Source organism: Felis catus, chromosome A2, assembly GCF_018350175.1.
Source record: "Felis catus isolate Fca126 chromosome A2, F.catus_Fca126_mat1.0, whole genome shotgun sequence".
NCBI lineage: Eukaryota > Metazoa > Chordata > Mammalia > Carnivora > Felidae > Felis > Felis catus.
Genome location: NC_058369.1, coordinates 63,344,471 through 63,369,456, shown reverse-complemented (window position 1 = coordinate 63,369,456; position 24,986 = coordinate 63,344,471). Strand labels below are relative to the sequence as shown.

At 51.0% G+C, this 24,986-nt stretch overlaps 1 protein-coding gene across 4 annotated transcripts in view; it reads right to left on the bottom strand.

Moving 5' to 3' along the window:
* UPP1 (uridine phosphorylase 1) overlaps nucleotides 1–22,548 on the bottom strand; it is a 29,520-nt gene extending 6,972 nt beyond the window's left edge. The window contains exons 1-4 of one of the 4 annotated variants that reach the window (XM_011280266.4): nucleotides 22,433–22,541; nucleotides 15,964–16,037; nucleotides 5,767–5,831; nucleotides 953–1,070 (exon numbers count right to left, since the gene is read on the bottom strand). In XM_011280266.4, the coding sequence (XP_011278568.3) occupies nucleotides 953–1,070; nucleotides 5,767–5,810 (162 nt within the window). In that variant the 5' untranslated portion in view covers nucleotides 5,811–5,831; nucleotides 15,964–16,037; nucleotides 22,433–22,541. Of the gene's footprint in view, nucleotides 1–952; nucleotides 1,071–5,766; nucleotides 5,832–9,986; nucleotides 10,124–15,963; nucleotides 16,038–16,153; nucleotides 16,307–22,432 lie in introns of those variants that run through there. The other 3 variants (XM_019825231.3, XM_023250146.2, XM_019825233.3) reach the window with 3 other exon arrangements.
* Between the last annotated feature and the right edge of the window lie 2,438 nt (nucleotides 22,549–24,986).

The window sequence follows — 24,986 nt, the reverse complement described above, 5'->3', positions numbered from 1 at the left end:
AAAACAGACTTTAAGTACAGAGAACAAACTGGTGGTTGCCAGAGGGGAGAGTGTAGGGGGGATGGGGGAAGAGGTAAGGAGGATTGAGAGGCACAGACTTTCGGGTACGAAATAAATGAGTCATGGAGATGAAAAGTATGGCATAGGGAATATACTCAACAGGATGGTAATAACATTGATGACAGATGATGATCACATTATCATGGCGAGCACTGAGCGATGTACAGAATTGTTGAGTCATGATATTGTGCACCTGAAACTAATTTAACACCATATGTTAATTATACCCCAATTAAGAAAATACTATTAGTTCTGAGTAACCAGAGAAAATCCCTCTCATAAAAAAAAAAGAATACATGGGGAGTCGTCTCACAGCTGGAAAGGAATATGGTGGCTGCTAAGACAGACCCGCGGAGAAGCAGGGAAATTTTGAGTCATTCATTGTTTTGATTTTGAATCTAAACATTAGTCCATCTTTACCCACAGGGATCAGACATTTCAAAAGTCCTGTGCCAGGATAAACCAACACTGAGGAACTCAGGACTCTGTGGGGGAAATGGGCTAGAAGTTGCATTCAGCCAAGTAAGCCATTAAAAGAACAAACATGCACTTTAAATTACAAGGAGACACGTGTAATTACTCGCTTATTCTCCCTTGTTCCTCTACAGAATGTTTTGTAACTCCTTTTCTCTGAGTGGAGCATTAGGAAATTTATTTTATATGGTTTCCATTACACACTGAATTTATAAGAGATTATTTAGGCACCAATATGGCAGAACTTACAAGGTTTCCTTCATAAACTCATTAGTTTACATATTTTAAAAGCAACGGTTAGCAAAAATCTGAAGATATAACTTGATGAACTTGTCCTCTGTGCCCATGTCTACCAGTATCACCTATGACGAGACTGATGTTAAGACAAATCCCCAGAATCAACAGCCCTGCCTTTTACCTTCACATCTCCAAACATAGCAGGGAGATCGTGCGTGCTGGTGCTGAGATGGAAGTGGTACAGGACATCTTCTTGCATTGTTGCTACATTTGGGTTGGTGGGTTGTACAAAGTGGCCACTGTCACAAAATAGAAAGGCGAAAGGTTTATAGAGCACCAGCACCCAGTGGCCAAAGTGAGAACAGAAGCATCCTGTGTCAGTTGAGATGGGACACCCTAGCACCACAAATGTTCCCACCTGCCTGTGTCCGTTCTGCCCCCTTCTCCTTCCCCACATCTCCTCCCCACACCCCGGCCCCCTGTGTGGAGGAGAATCACAAAGAACTCAGAAGAGCCAAGAAAATACAAAGATCAAAGTGCTAAATCACCCTATAGAAAGTATAGCCAGTTGCTACCCAACCCAAGTTCATTCAACACCTGAACTTGGCTTTATTTTCAAAATAATACATTCACAGAGGAAATATGGATGGGAATAAAAGAAAAAAGAAAAAAAAGCTTCTTGTTCTCCCTTCCAGAGGTAACCTTTCCAATCTATACACCTTGGGTTTAATTTTTCTTGTCTTATTGCATTAGCCAGTACCACTCCTGCACAATGTCCAACGGGAGGGATGAGAGAAGACATCTTTCCATTTTGGTTTTCTTTCCAGTGTGGCCACTTGAAAGTGTGTGTGGCTCACATTATTCTTTCTTTCTTTCTTTCTTTCTTTCTTTCTTTCTTTCTTTCTTTCTTTCTTTCTTTTTTAACATTTTATTCATTTTTTGAGAGTGAGAGAGAGAGAAAGAGAGTGTGTGAGTGGGGGAGGGGCAGAGAGAGGGAGACAGAATCCAAAGCCGATTCCAGGCTCTGAGCTCTGAGCTGTCAGCGCAGAGCCTGATGTGGGGCTTGAACTCACAAACTGTGAGATAATGACCTGAGGTGAAGCCGGCCGCTCAACCGACTGAGCCACCCAGGAACCCCTCACATTATTATTTCTATCAGACAGCACACTGCCAGCCTAGAATAGGGGTCAGCAAACGTTTTTTCATAAAAGGCCAGATAGTAAATATTTTGAGTTTCACAGGCCACATGGGCTCTGTCACAACTCAATCCTGATGTTGTCACGTGAAAGGGACCAGAGGCAAATGCAAGTGTATGTGGTTGTGTTCCAATAAAACTTTATTTACACAACCAGATGTGTAAGTCTAGACCACATCTCCAACTTGACAAGCTTAAACACGCCTCCTTTGACATCTGTGCCTGCCTGACTCCCAGAGGCCACGGTGCTCCCCACCAAAGCCTGGCCTGTCAGGCACCAGGGGTGCGCAGACAGACATGGATCCCTGAGTGAGGGCATTCAGAAGCTTCTCATTCTTCCTTCCATGCCTGACCTTCTGCCCAGAACCCACTGATCTGTTTCCTCCTCAATTTAACTCTGTAAGAAAAAAAAAAAAAAAAAAAAACAGAAAGAGATGTAAGAGAAGAGGCTCTCAGCTGCCTGTGACTTGGAAATTCCACCACATGACTGCACGGGCTGGCTTGAGTCTCTCACACCCTGTAAACCAAGCCCATCAGAAAAAGTATGCTGCAGAACTCCTCCGGGAAGATGCTTTATGGGACTCAGGTCCCCAGCGCAGCGGCTGTTTCCTTGGGGGTGTGAGAGTTCGGGACATGTGCCCAATGTTTCAAAATCTAACTGAAAACACACATTTCCCTACCAAAGAGATGTGCTGGATAGCCATAATGCCAATAATGCGAAGCAGGCTCCAGGCTCTGAGCTGTCAGCACAGAGCCCGACGTGGGGCTCAAACCCACAGACTGCCAGATCGTGACCTAAGCCGAAGTTGGCCCGTCACTGTCTGAGCCACCAGGCACCCAACAAGCAAACATTTCTAAGAATTTTAACTCGATAAGCAAGCGATGGATGTCTTGCAACGTGAGTCATACGTGACACCGAATGACACATGATGACAACTGAGCCAATGGTCCTTCTCTCTCTCTCACTGCGGGATTGTGGGCGATCATCTCCCAGGCTCGGATGCTCGGTCTCAGGCTGTGGTGTTTGGCAGAAATCAGTGATTTTTCAGCACGTTGGAAGGTGCCCACAACTGGCACTGGTGTCTTTTCTGTCACTTCAAAGCACCTGTGGACAGTCCTTTGCTTTTCCGTCCAAGAGTGAGCTTAGGAACGCTTTGCTTCATTCTAGCTCAGGCTGCCTGCGGACAGAGACCCTTTCCTCCGCTGCCTTATTACCAGTTACAGTAAATACAGTCTATGACGAGAGTTTATTGATACTGCACTATAGTCAACATCCGTGCGAGCGTATACAAGGCCCCCATGCAGAAAAAGATCCCAGGGGACCAATAGACAGCAGTGATTCCATTAGTGATCATGAAAGTCGTCCTACACAGTAACCCTCCTCTCTCGTCTCCCTCACACAAGCCACAAAGGCTTTCAAACATAAGTGCAGGTTAATTTATTTTTCTATTCTGTATTTTCCTTATTATTGTGTATTATGTGACAGTATTGTAATCATTTTTACATGGATACTTTTGGATTTTGGAGTGAACCATCTGGCAAACCAAGGTTTGACTGTATTGATTTTGGCTTAGGGTGCAACAACACGGGTGATCTCCTGGGAGAGCAAGCTATCCATATGACTAAGTCATGAGTTCCTGTCTGCACCAATCACTCTGCCGGACCCGAAAAGCCACTGTAAGGCACTTTGTGCCCCAAGATGCCCAAAATCGAGTAAGGAAAACGGATGGGAGCAAACACAGCTACAGTATGGTAGTAACTGCAGTAAGACAGAGAAGGGCACAGCATCCAGGCCACGACAGTGTCTGCGGCCTGCGGGGCAGATCCAGCCGGAGTCTGATTGGAGTTTTGTAGGCACATGGCCTCGCTCATCCATTTACACTGTACCCACGGCTGCTATGAAAATTCTGACACCTTCACACGGTCACGGCGTCCTAAGGTCTTCTCACGACAACCGTCACTGATGACAGGATGGTTGCTACATGCCTTCGGGATGTTATGGTCATGGAGGACCAAGTAGAAGGGCTGAGCGGCAAGCGTCAGAACTGACAAAACAGGATGTGATTAAGACAAGTTTGCCACACTATTTCAAAATGGGAAACTTTTTTTTTCCCCTCTCTGATTCCAGGAAGAGAAGGAGAAGGAAACAGAGCATTACTATGAAGAACACCAATGCTTTAATATATTTTTCAATTCTTTATGTTTTTATTTATTTTTGAGAGAAAGAAAGAGACAGAGTGTGAGCAGGGAAGGGGCAGAGAGGGGGGGGGACACAGAATCCGAAGCAGGCTGCAGGCTCCGAGCTGTCAGCACAGAGCCCGACGCGGGGCTCGAACCCACGAACTGTGAGATCATGACCGAGCCGAAGTCGGACGCTCAACCGGGGCTCAACCTGAGCCACCCGGGGACCCCCTGCAATGCTTTTAAAATAGATAAATTGGACAAGGACCATACTGAACCAGACCATGTCAGAACTTACTTTTTAAAAGATGTTAAAACAAATCAAAGACATTACTTGGAAAGCTCGTTCTCTCCTCAACATACAATTTCCAGTCACTTTATCTGGCTTCGTCACTTGACTCATTTAACAACTATTCGTGAAACACCTGCTCCGGAAAGGAAATGCAAAATGGATGCAAACTGGCTGATTCTACAAGCTGTCCAGGTGCCTCGGGACAGGTGCTCAGGGACTAGAAGAGGCGAGAAGGGAGTCTGGGGCGGGGGTTAGGGAGAGCTCAGAGCAGCCAGCCAGATCCGACCCCAGCCACGCATCAGGCCCCGTTCTGGACACAGATACAAACGTTAGTACCTGGGAGGCACTCGGCTTTGCGGTAGAACTGATGTAACTAATAGTTCACGCATGGGGAGCCTGGGTGGCTCAGTCGGTTAAGCATCCGACTCTTGATTTCGGCTCAGGTCATGATCTCACGGTTTATGGGATCTGGTCCCACATCAGGCTGTCTGCTGTCAACATGGAGCCTGCTTGGGATTCTGTGTGTCTCCCTCTCTCTCTGCTCCTCCCCTGCTCACGCTCTCTCTCTCTCAACAATAAACATAAATTTTGAAAATCGAATAGCTCGTGCATAAAAACCTACTTCACACTCACGACTGCCGTGGAAGCTGGGTTCTATCAGTACCCCTCACCGTATGGGCTCACTTCAACGTGAATGTTTTTCATAAGAGGCTGCACTCGTGAGCTGGCCTCGAGCTCCTGACACCACAGCCGCCTCGCGGTGGTGGGCAAAGACACACCAGTGAGGGAGCGCAAGCGGAGGGCAGGCCAGGGGCCACTCCGGCTGGGTCCTGTCCATGACCTTGAGCCCAGCTCCAGGGCTCCCCCAGGTAACCCCAGCAGAGGTGGGGGACACCAAGGGGAGCGAGGAAACCAAAATACTGTTGGATTCAAGCCCAGGCAGGAATCAGGATGAAGGCAAGAAACTCTCCCTTGGCCAGCAATGCACAAATAGACATAGAAGACGGGCTGTAAGGATCACCAGCTGGAATCACGGAAAACCGTAAAGAAAGTATTTACGATTCCGAACCCTGACAGGGCCAGGAGACAAGCAGGGGCCGTGTTTCGGAAGGGGCCCCACCAGAGCCGTTCTGAGCCCAGAGCTGCCCGCGTGGCCAACACCACGTGTCCCTGGCACAAGACGCCAGGGCTCTTGTCATCTCGTCCCCAGTCTCTGTCACCAGAATCAAACGTGTTACCGTACGGTGGCTCTCGGAAAAACATGTGTCACACAGTAATCGCCATAAACGTAAGTATCTAACCAGCCTGCAGTTGGCCGGAGCCTTACTTGTGATTGTCACGTTTCTTTGTTTGGAGTCCCGAGGAAGCCATTCTCTCAGCCGGGGCAGGAGCCTAGGAGAAAACAACACAGAATGTTATTTAAAAGTTTTGGAGGGGGCGCCTGGGTGGCTCAGTGGGTTAAACATCCGACTTCAGCTCAGGTCATGATCTCACAGTTTGTGGGTTTGAACCCCCCATTGGGCTCTGTGCTGACAGCTCGGAGCCTGGAGCCTGCTTTGGATTCTGTGTCTCCCCATCTCTCTCTGCCCCTCCCCCCTCATGCTCTGTCTCTGTCTCTCAATAATAAATAAACATTAAAAAAATAAGAATAAAAGGTTTTTTTTTTAATGTCTATTTAATTTTGAGAGACAGAGTGCAAGCAGGGGGTGGGGGGGAGGGGGCGGGCAGAGAGAGAGACAGAGACAGAATCCGAAGCAGGCTCCAGGTTCTGAGCTGTCAGCACAGAGCCCGACATGGGGCTCGAACTCACAAGCTGTGAGATCATGACCTGAGCCGAAGTCAGATGCTCAACCAACTGAGCCACCCAGGTGCCCCCAGAATATTATTTAAAAATAGACTCAGGCATGTAAGAGACTCTTAAGAGCTTATTTGGCAAAAATCTATTGGAACAAGGCAGCGAGACTAGAAGCTGTCAGGAAGGCCCCAGGAGAGAATTAAAGGGAGCAGGTACGGAAGGGGAGCCAGGACATGGTTGGTAGGCAGATCGAGTATAGCTTGTCCTCAGGGATTTGACTTGACACCCTCGAGGTGTTGACAGGCTCAACACCAGGTGTTGACTTGGGACCTGGGCATCAGATCTGACACCTCTGTCCAAGGCCTCCTTGTGTAATTAACTTAACAACAGCGAGTCCCCCACCCCACCCCCCTCACCCCCACTGGAGGAACCCAGGGCACTCTGGCTCACTGGCCTGTGGAAGCCCAGTGCTGAAACTCTGTGCACACTCACATCAGGCCCCATGTGCGCTATGTGACCTGCAGGGTTGCTAATTTCCAAGGAGCTAGCAGAAATACACCAGAAGCCAAGTTGGGCGGGCGTCACCTCTGGTTTCCCAGCCTGGCCCCACAGACCACTCCCGGCTGCCCACCCCTGTGGGATCTCAGGCGTCAGGGACAGCCCAGGAAGAGGGGTGGGGGTCGGGGGAGAGGTCTGAACTGTGGGATTTCCAGCACCTGCCAAGGAAGGAGAGAAGATCCGAAGCAGGCACGAGTCAACCCTGTCTTACTACCATCCTAAAGCCGGAGGAAGAAGAAACCACAGATGCGGCCGAGTTCAGTTCCTGGGTCTCGGCCTCTTGTTCCCCTCCCCCATCTCTCTGTCCACAGACGCAAGGCCCCGGGGCTACTTTCCTCTGCTCTCTCTACACCTGCCCTGTCTCCACCCCCTCCTTCTTATCTGTTTTACCTTCCTTTTCTCCTGATGCTCCCCTGCATTCTGCATCCTGAACCTATTAAAACCGGCTCCTTCAAAGTTAAGCCTTCTGAGGATATAAATGGACTCCCGGTTTCCTATGGTCCCCAGACTGAGGCTGAACTGGGGGCCAGAGTTAACGAGCTCTCCAACGTGGCCGGGGACCCCCATAGGTTTGCTGAAGAATTGCACATAGTTATTCAAACTTTCCAACCTGGCTTCTCGGATTTGTATCAGCAGATCCACACCCTGATTGCTGGGACCAGCCCAAACACTGGATGAAGCCAGTCTGGTGGAAACATCCCGAGCAGGAGTTAGAGCAACACACACCCGAATTTTGGCAAGATGCTAGAACACTCACTCACTGGAGCAATTATAATGGCTTTTCCTAAGCCTGGTGACGGGAACAAGGTTGAGGCGTGTACACAAAAGCCTGATGAATCTGCTCATGGTTATGACGATGGACTCCAAACTGACTTTAAAGACATTCTGGTCTTCCCTTTAGCTATTGAGTCCACCCAGGCAGTATTTAATTCTCTGCTTATCAACAGTTATATCTCTGTTTATATCTGTTTATCAAAGATCCAGGATCTTTCCCTTCCAGTTAAAAGGGCCAGGCCGGAATGGGAAACTACGTCCCCTCCAAATTTAGTTATCCTGGCAAACCAGCTTGGTTGCACCCTAGCCAAGTCTCATTTCTGCTGTTATTACAAGCAACCAGGATATTGGAAAAAAAGACTGTTAACAAATTTAGGCATTGTAGGTGCTTCTAGACCGCTAGCCAAACTTTTCAACGTCCTGTCGGCCCGTCGCTGGTAATCAGCTCGGAGAATCCACTCTCCAGACTGGGAATGAACCTTGGTCCTTACTGACACAGGACCTACACCCTCAGTGCCCAGCCCTACTGCCACCCGCCCAGAGCACCTGAACAGTTCAGTTAGTGAGGAGGGGTCTCTTACAACTCAACAGTTTCCCATCTCTGAACCTACTCTCTTTGAGACATACTGACTCTGCCTTCTGCCCCTACTCATTTATTGGGTTGAGACTTCTTAGAAAAGCATCATGCCAGAATTTCTTTTTCCCCAAAGGGGAAGATAGTTCTAGAACTTGACAGTAGTCATCAACATAGCCAACCAGGGGATTTAAATGACCCTTTGACATCTTTGATTTGCTCTGTCTCTGACAGGACCACAGCTGAGTCTGGGGACACTGGTCATTTGTCACGAATGGATCAGCTACCATCCACTTTAGGGGCAAAATCCTTAACTGATATTGGCACAGTCCACAGAGGACCTGCCAATACGGCTCAAATAGATCCCTCAAAACCTGTCCTTAGAATAAGTCAATAGCCGGGCGCCTGGGTGGCACAGTCGGTTAAGCGTCCGACTTCGGCCAGGTCACGATCTCGCGGTCTGTGAGTTCGAGCCCCGCGTCAGGCTCTGGGCTGATGGCTCAGAGCCTGGAGCCTGTTTCTGATTCTGTGTCTCCTTCTCTCTCTGCCCCTCCCCCATTCATGCTCTGTCTCTCTCTGTCTCAAAAATAAATAAACGTCGAAAAAAAAAAAAAAGAATAAGTCAATAGCCTATAAATGAAGAAGCCCTTCAGGATGTCAAGCCCATAAGAGAGAATTACAGGTCTCAGGGCCTCATTATCGCCAGTACTAGTCCCTGTAACACCCCTACTTTATCTGTGAGAAATCCCGATGGCCAAGGATGGAGGTTTGTTCGGGACCTCGAGGCAATCGATAAGACTGTTATCCCTCAAAACCCTTTTATTCCTAACCCCCATACACTCCCAACATCCGTGCCCACTGAAAGCAACGTTTTCACGTTTTCATAGGTAACTGACCTATGTGGTGCATTTTTAGTGTTCCAGTTGCTAAGGACAATCAGTATCTTTTTTTTCTTTAAGTTTATTTATTTTGAGAGAGAGAGAGAGACAGACAGAGACAGAGAGAATCCCAAGCAGGCTCCACATTCTCAGTGCAGAGCCCGACATGGGACTTGATCCCACGAACCATGAGATCGTGGACCTGGGCTGAAATCAAGAGCCAGACACTCAACCGACACAGCCCCTCAGGCACCCCTCTCTTTTTCCTCTCTGCATGTGAGAGGGAGGGGGATGCCCTGGGAGCCGCTCACCCAAAAACACGGAGACCACCATCACCCCATGGGGTGTTGTACCCAACAATTAGACCCTGTGACTCAGGGATATCCCCCTGGCCTCACAGCCATTCCTGCCACTGCCCTCTCAGTTAAGGCCACTGAAGAAATAGTCACAGGGGTTCCTCTAACCATCCCAGTGCCCCATGCAGGAGCCCTCCTAAGTTCTCCTGACACTCAAGACTTTTCAGCCTGTCGCCTCACCTCCCGTGACATCATCCTGGTCACTGTTCCTCTTACAATGACTCTTTCTGGTTCCAGGATCCTTAACCCTCTCACCCCTCTCCTCTCCATCAAGGATAAAATCGCTCACAGTGGCCTCACATTGACAGATCACCTGTTGACTCCCATGACAATTCACAGGAAACTGCTCTAGTCAATGCAGCCTTTCATGGTTTACTGATGGTCCTTATTCGAAGCATCAAATGTCACGCTGGATGTGCTATACAACTCCCCTGAAGTCACCAAGACAGCACCTTCACCTCAGGCTCGTCTGTTTGGCCCGACAGGCTGACTTATGTGCCCTAAACTGAGCTTCTGTTTTAGCCAAGGGCAAAACCACAAACATTTATGCGGACACTCAGTATGCTTTCGGGGAAGCTCATGATTTCGGAAGGGAAACAACAGTTTTCTTACCTCCCATGAGGATAAGATTCAGAATGGCTCCAATGGGCGCCGGGGTGGCTCAGTTGGTTGAGTGACTGACTTCAGCTCAGGCCGTGATCTCGCGGTTCACGAGTTCGAGCACCGCCGAGTCGGGCTCCATGCTGAACAGCTCAGAGCCGGAGTCTGCTTTGGATTCTGTGTCTCCCTCCTCTACCCCTTCTCTCCCCCCACTCTCTCTCTCTAAAATAAATAAAAAATATATTTTTTAAATGGTTCCTATGTCCAACATTTACTAGGTGCCATACTTTTTGCTGGTGGCTCTAGTTATTACTAAGGGTTCCAGGCATTTAGCCTCATCCCCCTGGAGGCCAAAGGAAACCACTTTGCTTATATTTCCACTGAAAATACTGTGCTAAAGGAGACCAACAGCAGGACCCCAGTCATGGTCCAAAGATATGTTTTTCCAAATGACGGCCTGGAAAAATTGACCAGAGATGCCCAACAATGGGCCCCATAAAAGGAGAATCAATATTGGAAATCTGACAGTTGTTGGTCTGATAAAAAGAGAGAACTCAGGTGTGGACCAAAGAACAATGTGGCCGTACCAGAAAGTTTTAAATTCCCAGTACTCACAACTGTGCACACATTAAACCATTGGTCTACCGTGAAAGGATAGTGTTCATGAACCAATATGGCGGGAACTCTGCTTGTCCCACTGGCCAAAATACAATCCTGGGAAACACCCATACTGCCCAATGGACCGTTTGAGGTTTGGCAAATGGGTTCCGTGCAAATCCCTCCATCTCATGGATATAAATATGTTTTAGTCATGGATCATATGCTTTCTCTTTTATTGGAATGAAGCCTTGCCTTGTAGACAGACCCACACCTCTTCTGTGACTAAAATCCTATTAGAAAAGATTATCCCCTACCTGGGGATCCCCTCTTGAACCACGCAGTGACCAGGGAACCATGTTACTGGCCACGTGCTTCAGCAAGTCTGTGCTTCTTGGCTAGTTTTACACCTTATATCCAGTTAAGCCCAATTGTTGTGGGTAACTGGTGGTTTTAAGGGAAACAGATATATACATACAGTTGAGCCCAGAACAACGTGGTGGGGGGGGGGGTGCACTGGAAAATCTGCCTGGTGCTTCTGCCTTTTGATTCCTCAAAGACTTAACTGCTACTAATAGCCTACTATTGACTAGAAGCCTTCCTGAAAACATAAATGGTTGATGAACACACATTTTGTATGTTTTATGTAGTATATACTATACTCTTAAAGTTGGAGAAAAGAAAATGTCATTTAAAACATCATAAAGAAGAGAAAGCACAATTACAGTACTGTCTATATTTATCCAAAAAAATCCACATGTACGTGGATCTGCACAGTTCAAACCCCTGCTATTCAAGGGTCGGCTGTATGTGGTCTCCATCCAGTTTCCCAGAGTGGTGAACGAGCTAAGGGGTCTATTGTTATGTTAATGAGGTGGCTTGGAAAGCACCAGAAGGTGGAGGCTGGTTGCCAGGGAAACCAATCACGCGATTAAAGATTGGCTCTGTCAGCCCCACCTCCCACCTCAAGGGTCTGGAGGTTGAATCAATCACCAGTGGCCAATGATTTCATCAGTCGTGTCCATGCATTGAAACCCCCATAAAATCCCAACAGGCCAGGGTCTGTGAGCACGTGGAGATGGGGGGACAGCGGGCCCTGGGGTGGCAGGGAGCTCAGCACCCCCTCCCCAACGGCACCCTGGGCAGCTCTCCCTTCCCTCTGTTCCTGACTTAATCCTTTTACAACAGACCAGTGATCTAGTGAGCGATCTGTCCCCCGAGTCCCGAGCGGCTCCGGCCAGTTCGCCAAACCCAGGGAGGGGTCCTGGGAGCCTTTGGTCTGTAGCTGGTGGGTCAGAACCCAGGTGACACGTGGACTGGCGTCTGGAGAGAGGAGGGGCCGTGCTGGGGGACCGGGCCCTCAGCCTGGAGGGTCTGACTGCCATCTCTGGGTAGGTGGTGTCAGAAATGAGTTGAATTCTCTGACGCCCTGCTGTCATCAGAGAATTAGTGGCAGGAAACCCACACACGCGTCAGAATTGTAATCGCTGATCAGCATTTTAGCTCCTAATTCCAGGCATGCACAGTATTCATCAAACAGATTTATACAGATGGCTGGGCTTCCGCAGAAGTCTGGTTTCCAGGAAATGCAACCATCAGCAGGACCATGCAGAGACTGGCCCCAGGTGGCCCCGCTCCCCTCCCCTTAGGGCCCTCACTGCACTGAGAGAAGTGGGGCCTGGGGTCTTACATCTGTGTCTCCAGGGCCGGTGTCAGTCGGTCAGGCAGCGTTCCCTGCCAGAGCAGTACATGCTCCCAGCACCGCGCCTCCCCGAAACCCCCAACAACCTGCACCTTCCAAGATGCTAATTTTTCCTCTGCGGGTGGGAAGCTGGGCAGCACGCAGAGAATCGAAAGAGGAAGAGTTAGAAGTGCTTTCCCGGGAGGCGGCAGACAGAATCCAGAAACGGAAACCAAGCCGCAGAGAAAGCATCCTGTCCGGTCTTGCAGAGAAAGCGCCACTCCCACACCCGCTTGCTTTTCTCGCTTCAGAAACAGAGAGATCATCTCCCTGCCCCGTCCCAGACCTCTCGCCCTCCTGAGTCCACCCGGGCCTCTTCCCCTTGCACCCTTAGTGCCGGCAGGCCCCCCTTGCAGGCCGCGAGCCTCCCCAAGACTGACCCCTCTCCGTGCCCCCACCCGGCACACAGCAAAAGATTTAAGCAACTTGGTGCCAAGAAAACCGCAGACTTCGGTGACCCTTTGGCTGGAAAACCCCTGCTAACTGAGGCTGCTGGCAGGCAGCATGGCTGTGTGTGCAGGGTTGTGTGTGTGTGGGGGGGGGGGGTCCTGGTGTTCCGACCAGAGACGCGTTTCACTCTCCAAAGCATACATTATACAGTCCCCCTGATGAGAGAGCGTGGGGCAGGCTGGGGGCCAAACACAAGCTAACAGCACCCCTCCCCGCCCCCCGCCCCCCCCCAGGTGGGATATGTGATATTCCTTGCACTCTCCTGGCCGCCCAAGAACAGGAGAGAGGAAAGAAAGCAGATGGTTGACTGATAGAGATCACAGTCATGCAGGACAAGGGTCTCCTTCGGTATATGGAGAACTTAGTAAACTGCAAGAAAGAGGCAATCTCATCCAGAGCCTGATCTCCAGAAGCCTAGAGACTCCGTTTCCGGGAGCCCTAATATCACCCTCAAGAGGGAAAGGTGTTCAAGTGCTTGCCGTGGTGATGTGGGAAACTGAGGCAAATGAAACATCAAATCCCCTTACTGCCTACGGCTCACTGACCAGTCCTTGAAACCGGCACAGTGACCTCCCTCGAGGGGCTCAGCTGCCTCCATGATGACACTTTGCGGGGGGGGGGGGGGGTGGGCAGAAGGGAATCTTAGCTTCATATCACCCCACCTCGAGGACCCTATAAGTCTCCTTCCTTTATCTCAACTGCCCTAGGACACACGCTGGCATCATGCTCCAGGCTTAGGGCCCCCAATATACACCCGAGGGGTCTCAGGACTGAGGTTTTACAAACGGTAATAAATGGCGTTTCCCTGGCCACAGCGACCCCCTCAAGGTCCTGGAAACCTTGCTTCCAAAATTCCTAAGAGACTTACTCTATTCCCGCCCCCTTCCAAGCTGAGGGTGTGTGACGAGTTACCCGTCACGACCCCAGTGCAGCTCCTGCTGCCAACGGGTTGCAGGATTTTATTTTTTACCTCAACACCTGGTGTAAGGGTTAAATTGTAGTGTAGGGCTAACCTATAGCTTGAGAGATAACAGCTTTGTGTTGACACTGTAGCTTGAGAGATAACAGCTTTGTTTTGACACTGAAGGTTAAGAGATAACAGCCTTGCTTTACTCTTGTAAATTACGCTTCATACTCTCGGAAATTAGGCTTCACCAATTAAGGAAACAAAAGTTCAAAGAAAAGAGCATCAGAGGCAGGGTCAAGGAGATCAACTGGTTGCGACTTAATGGCAGAAAGTCTAAAATAATCACCCCATCCGGGAACTGTTTCCACCTCATCTGGAAGCTATTTCTTTTTTCTGTTCCCAGGTGATGATAAAACGAGGTGGTCGGCTATAAAAACCATGTACCACAGCTGTTCAAGGCCGCACTCTGATCAAAAGTGTTGGTCCTGATCGGTCGGCCTTGCCTCTCATTGCAATAAACTTTGTTGTGACTGTCACTGGTGCCCACAGCATTCTGTTTTAGGAGTCGTGTGGATGCAACACCAGGATTTGTGGTCTCCCCACTTGGAAGAAGGAAGGGGTGGACACAGAGTGAGCAGGTACAAGGTTATTAGAGCATCAGATCCGAAAGGAAGAATACTGGGGAAGCTCTCTTTACAGAGAGGGGGCGTTCAGAGGGAATGCCCGTGACTAGACGCAAGCCTCCTTGTTTTAGGAGGTTCTGGTCAGCATCCCCTTCTCTTCCCCCTGGATCCTCCTCAGGTCCCACCCTTACTGGCTGGACAACTCCAGGTGCTGGGTGGTCCCTTCCCGATGGGCTCAACTCCATGGTGCGAGGGGTCAGACTGGTCATACTGTTGCCCGTATACACAAGTTTTAGGGTTTAGTTAGGTATTTTCGCTGTCAGATTCCTGAGAGGAACCTGAGGGGGAGTAGGTGACGTCTGTTACGTTCTTAAGTGGGACTCTACTCCCCAAGGGGGTTGCTGTGGTCAACCGCTCCCAGCTCCCAGCATTGTTCCAAAATACATGTTTTTGCCACCCAGGGACCTCAGGTCCTTTCTCTATTTTATCCTATCTTTCCCTATTATACAGGGGTCCTGTCTGTGCGCTTTAATAAAATCACCTTTTTTTTTAAATTTATTTTTGAGACAGAGAGAGACAGAGCATGAACGGGGGAGGGTCAGAGAGGGAGGGAGACACAGAATCCGAAACAGGCTCCAGGCTCTGAGCTGTCAGCACAGAGCCCGACGCGCAGCTCGAACTCACGGACCGTGAGATCATGACCTGAGCCGAAGTCGGATGCTTAACCGACTGAGCCCCCCAGGCGCCCCTAAAATCACCTTTTTGCACCAAAGACATCTTCAGTAATTCTTTCTTGGCTCCAAATCCCCACCATCACCCCAAAACCCCATCACCCCTGATAAGGGAGCATTAAGTCAAGCTAACACACACCCTCCCCCACCAGGTGGGATGTGTGTGACATTCCTCAGGCACCCTGGCTGCTGAAGGACACAGGAAAGGAAAGAAAACAAACGGTTAACCGATAGAGACCACAGTCCTACAGGACGTGGGTCTCCAAGAGTTTACAAATATCTTAGGAAATTACAAGAAAAAAGCAATCTTACACATAGCCTCATCTCCAGAAACCTACAAACTCATTCTCGGAACCCCAGCATCACCCTCCCCTCTGTAGTGATGTGGGGAACACAGGCAGAAGGAAATGGCAGGTAACATTAAATGCCCTCATAACCCGCAGCCCATTGACAGATACTCGAGGCAAGTACAGAGCAGCACGTTTCTCCAGAAAACCCTGCCCGCGTCACGTTGCCTTCCTAGAGGGAAAACAGCCATAGACAGACAGTAGCAGGGCCTCCAGGATCCCGTGGGTCCTCTTTAGCACATCAAAGTCCTTCTGGAGGCCTCCCTTTGCCTTTCCCTCCCCTAACTCCACAGTATAGAACCAGTCTCTCCTCCCAAGCCCAGCACAGCTCTCTCTGCCCTCGGGTCCTGTCCCCGTGCTTTAATAAAACCACTTTTTTGCACCAAAGATGTCTTCAAGAATTCTTTCTTGGCCGCCAGCTCTGAATCCCCATCACTCCAAAACCGCATCACCCCCACCTGCCCACAGAAAGGTCAAAGCCAGGAGGAGGTAAAGGAGGTGTCTCACTTCCCAAGATCTTTCTCCCTAGACCAGGCAGAGCAGAGGGTGGAAACCAGGAGCCAATCCACCCCTGGGGGCAGCTCCCCACTCACCTGGATTCTTCCAGCTGCAGCAGGTGAACGGACAGGTGAACAGGCAGCGTGGGGAGCAGGTGTAAAAGAAAACCCTGGCGAAGAGTAAGAAAGAGGGAATCACTATTCAGGGACCCAGCACTACGTTTGCATTTTGAAGGAAGTTTTCAAGTTGGAAGAAAACACACAAAGCTACATTATGTTTTCCGACCTTCAAAGGAATCAGGAAACAGGACTAGTCCCTGAGTGTCGTTGAGGCCAGGCTCAGCCCAGCGGGGGTTCAGGGTATTCTAGAAAAGGAGGCACCCCTGTGCCAGGGCCCCTACCACCAGCATCCACTACGTGCATTCAACTGCAGCTCACGACGTAAAACCCAGACAGAAGGGCTCCCCAGGACCCTGTCTCGGGCGCAAGAGGGAGCACCAGGGGAAGTGTCAGATGCACTGATTTTCAAGCACCGCCCACCCACCCCCACCCCCACCCCCGGTGCGGTTTCACAAGGAGAGGTCACTCGTCAACTCAGCGAAGATTTCCGATGACCGCTTTTTACATCACTTTGCTGATTTAAAATCGTCGTGCACCCTGGACATTTTCCCTCCCACCGAGAATAGGTATGGCACATTCCCAGCAACACACACTGGTGGTATACAATGGGACCTTTCCAGTCTGGGCAACTCAGAATGAACGCGACACTTCCTGTTTCTCGCGGGACTGAGAAAAGTCAGCTTGCAAAACCCAGTGACTGATGTAGCCCACTGTTGGCTGCACTGTCCCCCCTCCTCGCCATGAAAGGGCTCCGCCCCCCTCCTCAGTGGCCACTGCAGAGCAGGGTGAATTTAGGTGCTCGCCTGGTGCTTTCACGTCACTTCACGTGTTTAGTCACAGAGTTAAGAAAGGCACGAACTATCTGTGAGGTACCAGAAAGGGCTAAGCATGGCAGGCAGGGGTCACTTGACTTGGGGCCAGGTCAGAGGCCAAGTGCTCAGGCGGTGAGTCCAAAAAAAACTTGAGCAGCACCTGGAGGTGGCTGGGGACTCCTGAAAGGTTTGGAGGGGGCAATGACGGAGATGTGTCTTTGTGAAAGGGTCCAGAGGAAGCCACTGTCACATAACAATTATTCCCACCTGAAGACATAGGAGTTTCTGAAATCCCTTGTCTGCCTAAAAGTGGAGCCTCCTAGAAGAACTCAATTGTCATGAATTAGGTCCTAGGGAGCAATGCCAACTCTTCTTTGAAAACCAAAAAAAAAAAAAAAAAAAAAAAAAACACAAAAAGACACTCTCACTATCTTATCTCCCATCTATCCACTTATCCACTTATCTTTCCAAAGTCCTTTGTTTCCCTAAGTGCCCCTTCTGCACCTCCCCAGAAGTCCTCTGTTCTCCCAGAAGTGTCCTTCTGCCCCCTCTATGCCCTATGAAGATGGTAAATAAACCCCCCAATTTTTTTAAGTAGGCTTCATGCCCAGCACGATGAGGGGCTCAAACTTACAACCCTGAGATCAAGACCTGAGCTGATGTCAGGAGTCAGACGCTTCAATGACTGAGCCACCAGGCACCCCCAAATTCTAACCACCTCTTGGAGCCACATTTTTCTGTTAACTCCCATGTGCATACATAACTAAAAATCCATCTTTTCTCCCACTAGTCTGTCTTGTCATTTTTTTTTCAACGTTTATTTATTTTTGTGACAGAGAGAGACAGAGCATGAACGGTGGAGGGGCAGAGAGAGAGGGAGACACAGAATCGGAAACAGGCTCCAGGCTCTGAGCCATCAGCCCAGAGCCTGACGCAGGGCTCGAACTCACGGACCGCGAGATCGTGACCTGGCTGAAGTCGGACGCTTAACCGACTGCGCCACCCAGGCGCCCCTGTCTTGTCATTTTGATTTGCAGTCCCCCAAGACGCTACCTAAGAGGATAGAAGTTTTTCCTCCCCGACACATGATTCCAGCAGAGTTGGATGGAGGGACACAGAACATGAGCAGAGACATGTTAAGAACAGAAAGGCAGGGTATGTTCTGGATCCAGGAGATGAAATCGTAAAGGCTGACTGGAAGGATGAGGCTTCAAAGGGTGCCTGTGTCAAGCTAAGATGACAGGGAAGGACCCAGTGTCACTTACTAGGCATGGGGCTAAGGCTGGCTGTTTCCCATGACACCCTTTGGTTCTACACAAGGTGGCTGTGGGCATCACCCCACGTGGGAAATGAAGCTTGAGTTGTTTTCACAAGCAGGTTTGAAAAGTGAGAGATGAGGCTAGCTGGGGGGAAACAGGGCAGGTGGGAATTCGGGGCCCAAGTCACATCCCCGGAACCAACAACTGAGGGAAGTCCCGGACACAAGAGGGACATCAGGGTAGGGAGGGAATGACCATGGCCACGTCCTATCCCTGCGGAAGGAAGCACTGATTCAAAATAGTCTTTCAAAAGTCTAATCTTCCCCGGGCGCCTGGGTAGCTCAGGCGGTTAAGCATCCGGCTCAGGTCGTGATTTCATAGTTCATAGGTTTGAGCCCTGCATTGGGCTCTGCGCTGACAGTGCGAAGGCTGCTTGGGATTCTCTCTCTCTCTCTGCCCCTCTCCTACTCATGCTCTCTGTCTCAAAATAAATAAGCATTAAAAAAAAAGTGTAATCTTCCAACATTATCGGCACTGGATGATGGTTGTGACACTTTATGTCCCTTCGTCCTGAGGAATGGAGCTTCTGTGGAGAGCAGACAGCAGACACCCATTCCAAAGCCCAGCCAACAACTCAGCAGGTGAGGTCAGGCCGGAGGCTACTTGAGGCACTGTACCTTCTGACTTCGTACCAGGATACTCAAACTTCACACCAAGGCCAGGATACATCCTGCTTCCTGAAGAGAAGACTCCCCTTACCTCCCCAGGACCCCACGGTCTTCTCTACGCCAGGGGAGCGTTTCCCTGGATTCCTGGCCCCGAGGTTCAGCCTCCCAGAGAAATTGGAACCTGGTTCCGGCTCTCAGGATCCTTTGCTGTGAGCGCCGGGGTCTCCCCCTCCACCCGTCGCCAGATCCAACCCGTAAAAAGAAAAACCCACAAAAAAACCCTGTAGTTGTGTTTGGTTTTCTTTTCTGTTCTTTTTCAGTTTTATAAATTTTTTTTTCAACGTTTTTTATTTTTGGGACAGAGAGAGACAGAGCATGAACGGGCGAGGGGCAGAGAGAGAGGGAGACACAGAATCGGAAACAGGCTCCAGGCTCTGAGCCATCAGCCCAGAGCCCGACACGGGGCTCGAACTCACGGACCGCAAGATCGTGACCTGGCTGAAGTCGGACGCTTAACCGACTGCGCCACCCAGGCGCCCCTGTTCTTTTTCAGTTTTAACCATTAAACTAAAAATAAGATAGGTGGGTTACTCTGTGTAAATAGCTTGGTGTGTATAAATGTTTATAAAACTCTTTTGAATGAACATAGAGAGCAAATGTGTGTGAGTGTTCGTGTGTGTGTGTGTGTGTGTGTGTGTGTGTGTGTGTGTATGGGAGAGAGAGAGGGAGGAAAATGAACAGTGTTTATCTTCAGGGAGTAGGAAAACCTGAAAGTTTCATTTTGTTTTATATTTGTGAGGTTTTTCATATTATTTTTATTTAAGTAATCTCTACACCCAACCTGGGGCTCGAACTCACTCACAAACTCCAAGGTCAAGAGCTGCTAGTTTGGCTGACTGAGCCAGCCAGGTGCCCCTATTTGTGTTTTTTTTTTTTAAACACTGAGTTTGTATTAATCTTATGATCACTAAAGATAACAAAAGAAGTCCACTTGGACAAAAGCCCATGGGAAAAACTCATTTTTTTTTTAAGTAAAATGTTACTGGGGTGCCCACCATCGTAGAAAGTCCTGGGACTGCAAATGTGATTTGTTGGATCATGAGGCTTATGCAGAGAGAGAACTAGTAGGTCAACCTGGCCTCCAAAGAGGAGAGAAAAAGGGCAGAAGGATGGAACATTAGGGGACTTAGGCCTGGTTCAGTGAGAGGTGACAGGGCAGCATAGCAGCCTTAAAGGGTGGGGCAGGGTGTGAAAAATCCTTTTAGGGGTTTAAGATTTAGACTTTCATTCCGGTTCAGGGAAATCACTAATCCTTTAAAGGCTGAGTTTACAGCCAAGGAAAGCAACCAAAGGTGTCTTTAACCCTGAAGACACCAGGAAGTGGAATGAGCTAGAGGGGCCAGGCCTCACTGGGCAGGGCAGGGCAGAGTAGAAAAGGGCAAAGGGACCGGGAAGTAGCAGAGGGGAAGGGGGGCCGGGAAGGACACCACAGCCTAAAGACTGTCTCAGGGGCCTTCCAGGATATTTTCTGTTCTCCGAATTTCAGAATTTCTGGGTCACCCCTCATGGAGGGAAGCAGCCTGATGTGGGGTTGACTTCTGGCATGGGAGGCCAGGAGGCTGCCACCTGTGACCTTGGGTCAGCTGGCCAATTGGGTCACCTGGCCAATCCCTGACCAAGAAGAGAGACAGACCTGTGGTCCCCGCTGTGGGCGTTTCTAGGTCCCAGGACAGTTTACCATAGACACGAATTGTGAAAGGACCCGCACGCAGGGACCAATTCTACGTCCTCTAATTTTTTACCGTGGTTTCTCTTTAGATCTGCAGGACAACTAGAGGTCAATATTTCATGCTGTAACACTTGTTCAACACTGGTTTCAGGCATACTTCTGGCCATCGAGACTCTCAAAGTTTAGTAAGAAAGAAAGAAAAAAAAAAGGGGGAACAGTCCGAAAACAGACTCACTTGCCCCAGGACAGCAAACCAAGACTCAGATATCTGTTAAATCAAAACCAAATGGAGACCAGCCTTAAAAATTCTGAGCAGAGAAAAAGGTTAGTCATACGAAGTTTGAGTTTGCAAGACCGACCCCGCCCCCCCCCCCCCCCCCCCCCCCCGGGCCACTTCCCGCCTACGCCTCTGGAAATGCAGAGCAAGATTCCCACTCTTTCCCAATGTCGGTATGAGGCAACCACGGACCAATTCCCCACCATTTAAGAACTTTCTAATATTGCAGCCAAGCGCTGCGAAGACGAGCCACCGCCTTCCCACTCGAACTCTGGCGTTGCGATGACCGTAGACCTGTGAGTCCTATCCTATGCTCTGGTTCCAGTGCTCCCTGCTTGCAAACGGTCTCTTGGCGTGTGCCCAAAAACTTTTACTAATTGCTACTCTGGTGAATCATTGGCTTTATTCTGTTATTTCTGAACTTTTGACAGCTCTAACCTATCAGCCTCTCAGGAATCTGACCTTTAACCAGCCCACCTGCAATTACCTGGTCTCCATAGTGAGAGACTCCGGCCCCACCCCCAAAGCAAGGTGACCTTGGGGGAAGGATCCTTTCCTTTTATAATAAGGTTTGTCTTGTCCAGTCCCCTCCCTCTTCCCTCACCCTTATGCCCCCTCACCCCCCATTTCTGCCTATAAAAGTCTTCCTCTTGTGCAATTCCTGGGAGCTCCTTTCCGCTTGCTGGATGGGACGCTGCAGCATCGGTAACCAAATACAGCCAATGAGATCTTCAAACCCACTCAGTGGAATTGTGGTTTTTAACAGTAAAAATCATTCTCCAAAAGGTAACTTTACTTAACCACTAAAGAAAAAGTGTGTGTGGGGGGGGAGAGGTTCTGGGTGTTCTCTGGTTTGAGCTGTGGAGAAGCCGGTCCCCGCCCCGCCTGCCTCCACCTAGAGGTCACACCCGCTGCGTCTCGGGTCTTGGGAAAAAGGTGGCGGTGGCGGGGTCAGGAAGCACACCCCTCTCCCACCCCACCCCCGCACGCTTTGAGCGCTCTCCCTGTGCACCCTGCTCCCAAGTGCACCCATCCCCTCTCCCAGAACATTCTCCCCACGCACCCACTGAGTGCTCTCAGCATCCTCCGGGACTGTACCTCCTCCCGGCACGCCTGCTCATCCGCCCGCCGCGCGCGCTGCTCCCCGGTCCCCCGCCCCGCACACTCGTCTCCCTGCACCTGCTCCCCACCCCTGCTCATCTGCCCCGCGCGCCCTCACCGTATACTCCGCTCCTGAAACCTGTTCTCCTCGGACCCCGTGCCCTGCTCCAGGCGCGCCCTGCTCATCCGCCCCACGCGCGCGATGTTCCCCGGTCCCCAGCCCCTCACACTCCTCTCCCTGCACCTGCTTTCCACCTCTGCTCATCCGCCCCGCGCGCCCCGTTAGCAGTGCACCCTCCCCGTACTCCGCTCCCCGAAACCTGTTCTCCCCCGACCCGGTGCTCTGTTCCCCGCACGCTCTGCCCATCGGCCCCGCTTGGGCGCTGCTCCCCGGGCCCCCTCCCCGCACCCCCTCACCGTACACTCCTCTCCCCGCCCCTGCTCCCCACCTCTGCTCACCCTCCCCGTGCGCCCTCTCCTCTCCGAGTACTCCCGTTGCGCGCACCCCGCTCCCCGCACATCCTTCCCAGCCCACGGCAGGTGACAGGGAAGCCTGGCTCCGGAAAGCAGATCCCCGAACCCCGGCGGGGACCACTCACCGAAGCGGGGACCCGCAGCGTCAGTTTCGGATCTAAGTTTGAGCGCCGAGCCTGGGTCATCGCCCCGCCGCTGCCCCCTCCCCGCCCCGTTCCGGGAAGGCTGCCCCCAACTCCGCCCAAAGTTGTTTCCTCCTATGGCGGGTGAGGTGGTGAGTCACCGGAGACATCCCGGTTACTCATTAAGCCGCTCTGCCAGTGAAGATAACCCCTTGTCAATCTTGAAAAGCAAACAGCAGAGGTTATCCAGCGGCAAATGGGCTTGTGCGAGAAGGGGCAGACCAATTACCAGTGCGGCAAGCAAACTATGCCCACCGAGCAAACCCGAACTCAGAATCCGCTCCCAGAGGACGCGGGGTGGGAGGGGCTGCTTTGAAGGAACGTCCACTGGAGGGAAATGAGAGGCAGGTGGCCTTTCCTCAGCTGCAGGTGATGGAGGTGGAGGTGGGCTCTCATTGGCTGCAGGTGATGGTGGAGGTGGCCCCTCATTGGCTGGTGGCTGTTGCCAGGTAGAGAGGAAATCGTCCTTCTTCCTTCCGCGTGGACTCTGCAGGATGCGGCCAGTGGTCCTGACCTCCGTGGAGGAGCCCAGGTCTGTAGGGGTTGCCCCACCCCCAGCTCCAAAGCCACCAGAGAGAAATAACACGCGGAACCAGCCCTGGGTGGGGTGGTGTCAGGAAACGGGGGCGGGGGGTGCCCGGGCCATGTCCGCTGTGGTCCGTTAACCTCTCCAGTCCCTGATCTGGATTTTCTTCTGAGACTCGCTAGTAACTGGGCAAAGCCAGAAGATGCTGGCGCAAGAAAGGAAATGACTCATTCGGTCGGCAGCCTAGACTGCAGGGCCTGGCAGCAGCCAAGACTGCGGGCTGACCCGAGCTGCCCTGCAGGTGGCCTGCACAAGCATCCAGCGCCCGAGAGCTCGGTGCCTGAGGATCTCTGGCGCAGCGCACAGCCGTGGCCCAATGACCACGCTGCACCTGACCTGGAAAATCAAATACCCAGGACATATGTGTCAAGGGAACGCCCGGTGAATGCGACAGACCAGAAATGAGATTGTGACCATCTCTAAACCACACCTGAAAGCCCCGCCCACCGCGAGGCCACCCCCGGGCGCCTCCGGGCAGCGCTGCTACAGGCCAAGATGCCACGGACACACAGGCCAGCCCCGAGGGCCTTGGACTTGTGCACAGAAGTGCTCTGAGCGGCCTCTCCCTGAAGCAGTCATGCCGCAAAGCCCACTGACGACGAATGACACCCACTCCTGGCGGACTGGCCAAGGAGTCATTCCACACCACTCAAAGTCCCCCACAAGGAGCTGAGAATGTTGCAGAACCATTTGTGGAGGCTGGCTTTTGCTGTTGGGTACCACTTCCCAAGTGCAAGTGCCAGCCACCCTTCCTCCCATCTCAGCGGCTCTCCAGCATCCTAGAGCGCTCAGAGGGTAGAAACCTCAGAGAAGGGAGAACGGTGTTCTTCAGACAGCCGGCAGGCCCCATGGCAGGCTGTGGAACAATGTCGTGGGTCACAGCCAGCGTTCTGATTGTCGATGGGGAAGAATGGAGAAGAAAAACATCTCCACTCCCGCATGGAGGAGGCAGGTACCTCTGTGTCGCGCACTGTGGCCCCCAGAACATTTGTAGGTGGCCCCGGACACCAGCTGGATGCCACCAGCTGATATGGTCTTGGCCTCTTTGTCTTTACCTGTATAAGGGCCACTTGTCTCCTAAGGGGGCATTCTGAGCAGGAAAGCCAGGGCCTCCGGGAACTGTCCAACCTGGACCCCAAACACGAGGGGCAAACACGTGCCCCCAACGTCAGCCCGCCCGCTTGCTGCTACACAGCTCTGTCCGCATTCAGTTTTCCTCACACCCTTCTTCCCATTCCATCCAGGAATCATAGGAGTTAATTTCTTAACTGGCGTTCAGCACACCTTACAGCCCACAGTGACCGTCCCCTCGTCTCAGTCTATCAGATGGGAAACATGCCCCAGATAGATCTCTGTTGTGTATAAGCCACCCCGTCTGTGGCATTTTTGCAAGGGCAGCTCGATAGGGTAAGAAAAAGTTGTAAGGAATAATTACGGAAGGGTGTCTTGTAGCCTTTGCCCCATTGCCCCCCGTGGGGACATTGTGCGGATCCACCCAGGGTTTGACATTAACACAACCCACCAGTGTCCCCTTCACATCGCCGCACGTTTTCTCACACTCGTATTCGTGTTGTGTTCACTTCTATACAGCTTTGTCACATGTGTGACATCGCCACAGTTGAGATGAAGAACTGTCAGTTACCGAAAGAACCCCCATGGTGCCCTATCCCCACCCCTACCCCAATCCCCAAAACCATTAAGCCCTAGTACCTGCTAATCTGCCCTCAATTTCTAAGATGTCTCATTTTTTTTAATTAAAAAAAATTTTTTAACGTTTATTCATTTTCGAGAGACAGACTGTAAGGGGGAGGGGCAGAGAGAGAGAGACAGAATCTGAAGCAGGCTCCAGGCTCTGAGCTGTCAGCACAAAGCCCGATGCAGGCCTCGAACCCACAAACTGTGAGACCATGA